Below are 9132 nucleotides of genomic sequence, written 5' to 3'. Positions count from 1 at the left end.
AAAAAAAAAAAACTTGTAGTTTGGAGGAGGAAATACCAAAATCCTTTAACTAGAGAGAGGCAAGGCCAGGACCCCTGCATAATACATAGCAAGGTTCCTCTTCCAGATTAGCGTCACCAGACTTTATATACAGAGTTTATTAGTTCACATTAAACCCTTGGCTTCTCCAAGACATCTGAGTCTCTCCTCTTCTTCTTCTTTTATTAATTGGATATTTTCTTTATTTACATTTCAAATGTTATCATCCCTTTTCCAGTTCTGCCCCTGAAACTCCCTATCCTATCCCCTCCCCCTGCTTCTATGAGGGTGTTCCCTCACCCAACCACCCAACCACTCCTGCCTCCCTGCCCTCTGGTTCCCCTACACTGGGGCATCGAACCTTCACGGGACCCTCTCTTCTTTCACGGGTGAGGAAACGTGCCGCTCTGGAAGGCAGTGTGGCTATTTGCCCCACACAGTACCTTCTCAACTGAAACTTGCCCACACACTTCCAGCACCATCAGAACCGAAAGTTAAATATTGCAAATGGGTTTTCAGAAACAGCATTTATGAAAGGAGAAATGTGACAGAGATATATTACCTAAGGATAGCTTAGCTGGACTTGTGTGAAAGACAAGTAACTCCATTCTTTCTGAGTCTGTAGGTGTGCTGCACACATCTTACAGTATTCATATATAATAACCATATTGTTAGCAGCTAGATTTAACTAACAACTTAAAATGCACCAAGCTTATCCTAATCCTTTATGAAAACGAATTTATTTAATCCTTATGCCCCAAACTCAGAGCTTCTGAAGTTATTTTCTGATTCTTCTATTTTATTCTTTTTGGAAGAATCCTGAAGCCCAACCATTCGATAGCTGCCTCGCATCAGCAATAGAGTTACTCAGCTTCCTCTGAGACAAAACCTCTTCCACGTAGGAGGAAGCTCATTAAGACTCTGTGTGTTCTAGGAAGAGGCAGAAACATCTCACTCCGAGGGAAAGCTCATTAAACTCAGGGAATGAATTACTCAGACCCTCCAGGAACCCTGAAACTGACAAGATTCACTAGGCTTCTCCCTCCCAAGCCTGTATGAGCTGTGAGAACTGCTGAATGACTCCCTCAGAGCAGCCCAGACCTGAAAAGGACAGACACTGGCACCGGCAGAGCATCCCAGAAGACTCTCAGACTAGACCAGCTGCCTGAAGGAGCTTGGCTCACCTTTTAAAAACAAAAAAACAAAAAACAAAAAACAAAACAAAACAAAACAAAAAGCTATAAACATTTCATTCTATTTTTTTTAAAGAAAGTATTTCAAAAGAGGAAAATAGTCTAGATCACACACATACATACACACACACACACATATCTTTATATAATACACACACACACACGCATATATATATATATATATATATATATATATATATATATATATATATATATATATCTTTACATAATCTTCATGCATAAAGACCCAGGGGTGGCCATACTGTCTGTGACAATCCCAAATGTCAGCTGTTTCAGGCTAGTGCCTGTGACTTCCCACAGCCAGCAGCAATGCAGTGAAGGCCTTCTTTATCTGCCCCTAGGGCCCAGCCAGACCTAACTCAGTGACATTTTTACCTTCTGGGAAGTGTTCTTGGCTGGGGTGGGGGGCAGGGAGGAACACCCTTGACATTCTTCCTCTTAACTCCTCTGGCAAATCGAGGAAGATGACTGATGAGCAAGGGCCCAAGAAATCCCGAGGCTTCTCAACAGTTGTCCTCTGGGACTTGGGGCCACCGCACATGATAGTATGGCGTCCAAAGGATACACAAGGCATGAGTAAAGGCCTTTCAGACCTCTGCCTCCGTGGCAGTCAGCCCTTCTATCTTAAATATACCAAAGAACAAGGTCCAACTCTCTTGACTCCCAAACCACTGTTAACTGACAAATCTACTTGAGGGACAAATCTGTAAGGGAAGGTCAGTCTGTCAAATATCAGAAGTCTGTCAAACAGTCATGGTACAAAAGGATTGCAGTGGTGGAGGTCAGATGTTGGAATGGGGTGAGAGTCAGAACTCTGGGTGTGGAAAAGAATTCCCTGTTTTTTGGGAGGTTCTGCCAAAGAGGTTTTATTGACCATTTTTCAAAAGAAAAAGAAATTGAGGTTGATAAATGGAGACCTGTCTTTTTTGTTGATGTCGTTGTTGCTGCTGCTGTTGCTGCTGTTCCAGAAGCCCTTATGAGCTATTGTAGGCTATGCTCAGTATTAGGAAAACCCCCGAATAACTAGAGGATGCTGGATAGGGCAGCAGAAAAGAACGGAGGATTCCCAGAGACTGGTAAAGTGTCAGTAAAAAACAGTGCTGGGGACTGTGGTGTGGCTGGGGTGAATGGGATGAGTGTGGTGGCAGGAGCCAGGCTCACCAGCTCCCAACAGTCAGTCCTCGAAGGACTTGGTATAGCTCCTAAATGATGAGCCCTGTCTGTGCAGTGTGCTCTAGGTCCCCAGCTTTGTGAGCGGTCACCCATACCGGGGGTGGGGGACGTGGGCTTTGGCGCTGCAGCTGTCTTTGAGTCATTTCTGCTCCTGTCACCCATAGTCCTGTAAGTAACCCCAATAAATCTCATCTGCTCACCAAGCTGGACTTTGGTGGAATTCTTATTTGGTCGGCTGTAGATTCAAAGTTTAGAAGATATAGAACATTTCTCCCGTGGAAGAGAGTGTGACAACAAGCCAAGACACAAGATCCAGCTCACATGTAGCATCTGTACCCTAGTTGACTTTAAAAATTCATATCTGTTTCCTGTATGGCTGCTTTCCATTTGATATCAAACAATGCCACCATTATCATATTTTTTTTTTTTGCTTAATAAATTGAGAAGTATAAGTATATATGGCTGGAAGGGACACCTGCCTGAGTTTCAGTTTTTGGCAGATGTTTTAAGTCTCTAGCTCCCTCTCACCATTTCAAACATAGATAATAATGTCTGGCCTCTTTTGTGCTACAAAGAAGACCCACAGTGTCACTAAGGCTGGCCACGAAGTACTTTGGAATAAAGTTGTCACCGGGAAAGGAACAAGAGGAAGAAGAGAGGTCAAAGTTAATTTAAATGAAAGAATAGTAATAAACAATGCATTGTAATAAATAAATAGTGCTTTAATTCTGTAAAGCAATAATTGCAAAATGTATATATCTATTGTTTGGTATATTTACATATATAGTGATCTTAAAAGCTATTATCAGTTCTTCTGCATATTTATTATTTCTAAGCCAGGTAATACAATGATTAAAGCACAGAAGCAAACCTTCCTCATATTTCTTCAGCCTCTGCTACACTTTTTAATGCTTGGATAAAATAATTCCAGAATATCAGGGGAAGATGACAAGAGGTATGGTCTCACAAACCATGTTTAGTTTCCCATTCCAACATGGGCTTTGAATGACATTCCACCTGGTTCAATGTCCTGCATATATACATATACATATATGCACATGTGTATGTATGTATATAGGTATATGGTTTGGTATATGGTATATACACACATATATGTATACATATAAACTATCTATATATAAACTATATATACATACATATATACATATATAGTCATGAATGTGCAGTACCTTCCTTCAAACAGATGACTCAGCATCTTGCAGCCACTCTCTGCCACCTCAGGTGCATGGGCATGCCTCTGCATCAACTCCAAGACATTCAGGTATACTCCTTTTGCCAGCAGGATTTTCCTGAAATTAACTATAAGGTGTTTTTCAAGTTACTTACAGTAATAAAAGCTCACAATTGCAAGAACACATATAACATATTTCATTAGCCATTTAAAGATCATTAATAATCACCTATATCTTACAAATAGATGATATTCTCTGCTTTTCATATTTATTAATTCTTTATTGGCATTTCCAGTTAACTTTTTTTATTTACAGGGTAGACCGGTATTAGTGTGGTTAATACATTAAATCCCATAAGAGAGAAGTGCTCTGTAGAACAATGTATGCAACCAGCACTCTTCACAGTTAGGATGAAAATTAAGTGAACGTCTAAACTTTGAACCTCACAAAATGGCCCGACTTACATTGAGCTAGGAAGCCCAAGTATGCTAGACATCCGTGCATGGATTAAAGACACTGTGTGCACAGATGCAAGCCATTCCTCCATTGGTGATGGGAGCCAGGGGCAGGCCTAAGGAGAAGGGTCACAGGTGTGTGGAGGCACATCGCTCACTGGTGACAGGCTAGTGGAATGGCCTGGTCTGGGATGCTCTGAATTACTTTGTACATCTCAGTGGGCTGCATACTTTATTCATGGATCTCATCATGATCTAACTATGCAAAAGTGGCATTGCTCAATAATGGGAAACATGACAGGGAGAAGGGCAGTCATTGTGAAGTCCCTTCAAAGTGTACAGGACATTTTCAGGTTTCCCTACTTATTTGCAGACGTTTGTTGCCTTTATCGGCTCTATTTTAGCAGAAGATTATCTGCATTCAAAGACAAATCACAAAACACAAACTCCTACAGTAGTCACCTTTAGTGAATGCTCATTCACGCTTGTATTTCCTCTGGTTCAAAGGTCAAACCCTCCTTCTCAGCTTGACCTTTGTCTTGGCTACCTCACATATCACATTCCTTAGTTAGTCTTCTTGTCCATCTTCCCCATTAGAATTTGACACCACGCGCCGAAAATTTTTATGTAACTGAAACACCACAAGGGTGTAGATTATATGGAATCTAGTACATGATATGAACTCAGTACATAGTAGCTCAATTTATTCAACTGCTTAACTAAATGAGAAAATTATCACAAAAGGTATTTGGGCTTGAGCCTTCAAATCACCATGGTGCCAAGACACCATTTTTTCCCCCTCTCCATCCCCTCCTCCTCCTTATTCCTCTTCCTCTTTAATTTGTCTTGGAGATTTAGAAGCTCAGGTTGGCCCTGAATACAATTCTTCCTGCTTTAGCTAGAGTGCTGAGATTGCTGGCCTGTGTCACCATTCCTGTCTAAGAGCCCAGCTCTCCCTTCTGCCAACCCAATCCTGATTTTTTTTTAAAGTTTTTTTTTTTTTTTTTTTTTTTTTTTTTTTTTTTTTTTGTTTTTTTTGTAGGGGCTTTCTAGGGTCCTAGATTTATTTATTTATTATATGTAAGTACACTATAGCTGTCCTCAGACACTCCAGAAGAGGGNAGTGTAGGGACTCTGGAATTTAGCTTCCATTTGTCACCCCGATTGCCCTTGTGACTTAGCGAAGGTGATTAACTTCTTTGAGGCCCATTTGCTGCTTCATAAGGCAAAGATTGGAATAGAAGCCTCCTCTTTATTTTTTTTTTTTGTGTGTTTTTTTTTTTTAAAAGATTTATTTATTTATTATATGTAAGTACACTGTAGCTGTCCTCAGACACTCCAGAAGAGGGCGTCAGATCTTGCTACAGATGGTTGTGAGCCACCATGTGGTTGCTGGGATTTGAACTCCAGACCTTTGGAAGAGCAGACGGGTGCTCTTACCCACTGAGCCATCTCACCAGCCCCCAATCCTGATTTTTAAAAAACAATAAAACAAAAACAAACAAAACAAAAACAAAAACCCTTCCTATCCCTTCAGCTTTCATAATCACCACCCCAAGTTGCTTGCAGTGTGAATTTGGTGGTGGAGTTAAATAAGTAGGATGCTGAACATCTTACTATTCTATTATACCAGGAAGCCCAGGATGTGCAAGGGCATCTAAGCACATCTAGCAGAGAGCCAGGAACAAAGGCGGGGAGCATGAATGGAGGGCAGGGACTGATTCCAAACAGATGCGGAGCTGACTCACTCACGAGGTCATTGTCCCTCAGAGTCCATAACGAAAGTAACCCCAAGTCACAAAATCTTAATGGCAGGACCTAACAGTAGTGTTTCCTCATGGTTAAGACCCACAGCCACACTGCTCACCACACTTGCTCAGCAGCAAGCTTCCTCTCCTCGAGGGATCGATACACAATGTACCATAGCTGCAATGCAATCCCTGCCCAGACCTCCATAGCTCTACAGCACTTCCAGTGATGACTCAGCCCTGGGACAGGCCCTGTCATCACTCAAGGGCTGGCTATTCCAAGCTTCTGCGTGATGTGCCCAATTCACTCTTAGCTGATTACCTTTGTTCTTTAACAATTTCATACATGTGCGCAATACATTTGATTAGGTTTTGCTTTTATTAAAATGCCATCAGGAGCAGCCTGCAGGAAGCGTGTCTTCGTCACTAGCCTGGCCTTGCCACTAAAATCTGGTGGTGCTTACATTGTCTGTCTCAGATCAAAAATATCCCATAAGAGCTGCCAAGTCCCCCTGCCTGGTGCCAGACAAGTTTTCCTGGCAAAATTTCCTGTTTATGGGGTCAGGAATCTGAAGCAGTTTGAGCCAGGACCTTACAGCTTAAGGGACCTCCCAAGGTATGAGGGACTATACATAAAAAATTATTTTCAAAAAAATCATAAATATAAAACATTTCATTCTGGACAATTTTACCAGTTTTGTAACAGTGAATAGCTCATCAAACAGTAGCACTCCTGTAAAATTTATTTATGAATGAATAAGTATGTACAGGAAAATTCAGGAAATCTTTTTTAGAAAAAAAAAGGCCCTATGAGAACTCTAAAAATTCCCATGGTATATAAGTTAAAAGTCAATCAACAGAAACTGGTTCCTAAAATAGGTTATAGATATATATTAGAAAGCTACACAGCTATTAAAATTGTAATGATAATATTAATAAATACATTTATTAATATAAGGATGGAAGCAAAACATGTATTCAAAGTAGATATAATGTTACAATTTCTGCAAGTTTGCATCATACAGGGCTGCATTTAAAGTGGATACAATGTTCCAGTTTCTGCAAGTATGTATGTATATGGGATAAAGGAGTAGAAGTCCTGGCAAAATAACCTGTTTTATTTTTTTTTTAACTTTTATATACCTATATATACACTTCAGCTAGCTCCATCTACATATCTGAATTTTTCAGAATTTATAGCTTTTATAAGAAAACAGCATAACGTTGTTCCTCCATATTAAAAAAAAACACAGTATTTCCCTTACCATTTTGTTCCAAGAGAGTGGACAGAGCATGTGCAGCTGCTTGGAAGACATCTTTGGAAGGAGAGTGCATCAGCATAGACAGCATCACTTCCCTGTGCACAGGAAACCTTTGAAAAAGCCAGCGACATCTCAGTTCAAAGCCTCCAGGTCCGATGTTCACTCTTGCTGCCTGTGAACGCTAACAGTGCAGGCATGGAAGCCAAACTGTATGCCACCTCCACTTACAATAGAAGCTTATGCCAAACAACACTATAGGCAGAGGTTAGATTCAAGTGTGTCCAACACTAACACTTCTGTTTCTTCAGAAGCCTGTAAGCCTTATGGAGGATGCATGGCTTTGTAAACATGTAAGGAGGGACAGGCAGCTACAAAGTTGCTATGGTGCAAATCACACAGGGTGGACATCAAAAAAGAGTTATAACCCAGGAAGGATGGGCCAAACAATAGCACAGGATTTCTTCCCACTTTTCAGAGCAAGAAACAAAAAAAAAAAAAAAAAAAAAAAAAAAAAAAAAAAAAAAAAAAAAAAAAAAACATGCATTGCTCGCTTCTGGAGTTTTCCATTTAGTATTTTGGACTATATTTTACTGTGAGTAAATGAAAATACACAAGAAATTGTGCCTAAGAATGCCGTTGTAGACTGCTACAACTACACCGTGACTTTTGCAAGCTTTATAAGTGCCGTACAAATACTAACATACTAAGTGCACAAAACAAGGAACTAAAATGCACAACAGGGGTTGTCAATCACAAAGCAGGATGAGAGAAAGGCATCAGTAGATGAGCCACACCTCAAGCAGAAGACAACCTTGAGTCACCAGGAAGAAAAATATAAAAGGAGGGAGGGGGAAAAATGGAAAGAGGGGGGATTTAAGTGGGGAAAAGAAACAAAGCAGACTTAAGACACAGAGGAAATAAATGAGCTTTCCTTTTAATAACATATTTACTGGAGAGATCTCCAGGTATTGAGGACTATGTGTGCTCTGAACTAAGATATATAAGTTGCAGCCTGAATCTGCCCAAACACAAGCGCCCGAAAGTTGCTCACTCGGGATAATTCGATTGTTGGTTTATCTCAGTTTTCAAGAATCACTATCTCTTCTCCAAATGGAAGTGTTTAAGTAGAGTTTGCTTCCCCAAGTCTCTCTTCTTCCAGCAGTTGGCCATTATGCAAATAGGAATACAGGTCCATACTGCTGTCAGATGGGACCTGCCAGAGGAGGTTTCCAACCTGACACAGGCAACCAGCTGGCTGGTGGCCCAGAACCCCAGTGTCTCTGTGAATGTGCTTGGCTGGTGTGAATTAATGCATCTGTACCTGGTCAGCCAGAAAACTAAGGGGTTGGTTCTCCAGGATTCACAAAGAATTCAATGATTCATGATGCCAAATCCCACAGTAGAAATTAAAACTGTCTATATCTCAGTAGGAGTTAAAACACTCTATACCGTACTGGATCTAGAAGTTCAGGCCTGTGGTTCCAGCATGGGCCACACCTTAAGAGCCTGTCTTGTGGGAAAACTAGACAAAATTATAGACCCACCATAACAGACAACAACGCTAAAGCCTAAATTCTGACCAGAAAAACTATCAATGGCAGTTTCTATGCACTGGCTGAAACAGATCCGGGTTTTCTATCATGACACCTAGAGATACTTACTGGCCATCTTCATCTCCAATCTTCTCATGCAAACTGTTCTGGTACATAAGGAGATTATTTAGTGCCCAGCAGGCGGCCTCCTAGATCAGGAAGGAAGAAGAAAATAGCAATAGTATCAAAATAGCAATGGTGAGAAAGCCTGATCTTAAGCCAGTGATTAACTATGCATCCCACCTGCACATGTTTGTTCTTTCGATGGCTCATCAGGGCTTTATAGCAGGGTTCCAACCAGAAAAGCTTCTCACTGTCCTCCTCATCACTCTGCTCCTGAGTCTCACTTCTTTCCTCCAAGTCTTGGTTTAAGAAAATAGTCTCAGCTAAAAAGAAGAAGAAGAAGAAGAAGAAGAAGAAGAAGAAGAAGAAGAAGAAGAAGAAGAAGAAGAAGAAGAAAGAAAGAAAGAAAGAAAG

At 40.8% G+C, this 9132-nt stretch overlaps 1 protein-coding gene across 1 annotated transcript in view; it reads right to left on the bottom strand.

Moving 5' to 3' along the window:
* Nucleotides 1-9132, bottom strand: part of Lrrk2 (leucine rich repeat kinase 2) — a 142040-nt gene that overhangs the window by 105821 nt on the left and 27087 nt on the right. Inside the window, exons 9-13 of the mRNA XM_029547872.1 lie at nt 8899-9041; nt 8725-8804; nt 7067-7173; nt 3596-3725; nt 2501-2640 (exon numbers count right to left, since the gene is read on the bottom strand). Of these exons, the coding sequence (XP_029403732.1) occupies nt 2501-2640; nt 3596-3725; nt 7067-7173; nt 8725-8804; nt 8899-9041 (600 nt within the window). The remainder of the gene's footprint in view (nt 1-2500; nt 2641-3595; nt 3726-7066; nt 7174-8724; nt 8805-8898; nt 9042-9132) is intronic.

The sequence above is a fragment of the Mus pahari genome, chromosome 17 (assembly GCF_900095145.1).
Source record: "Mus pahari chromosome 17, PAHARI_EIJ_v1.1, whole genome shotgun sequence".
NCBI lineage: Eukaryota > Metazoa > Chordata > Mammalia > Rodentia > Muridae > Mus > Mus pahari.
This window is presented reverse-complemented; position numbering and strand designations above follow the sequence as displayed.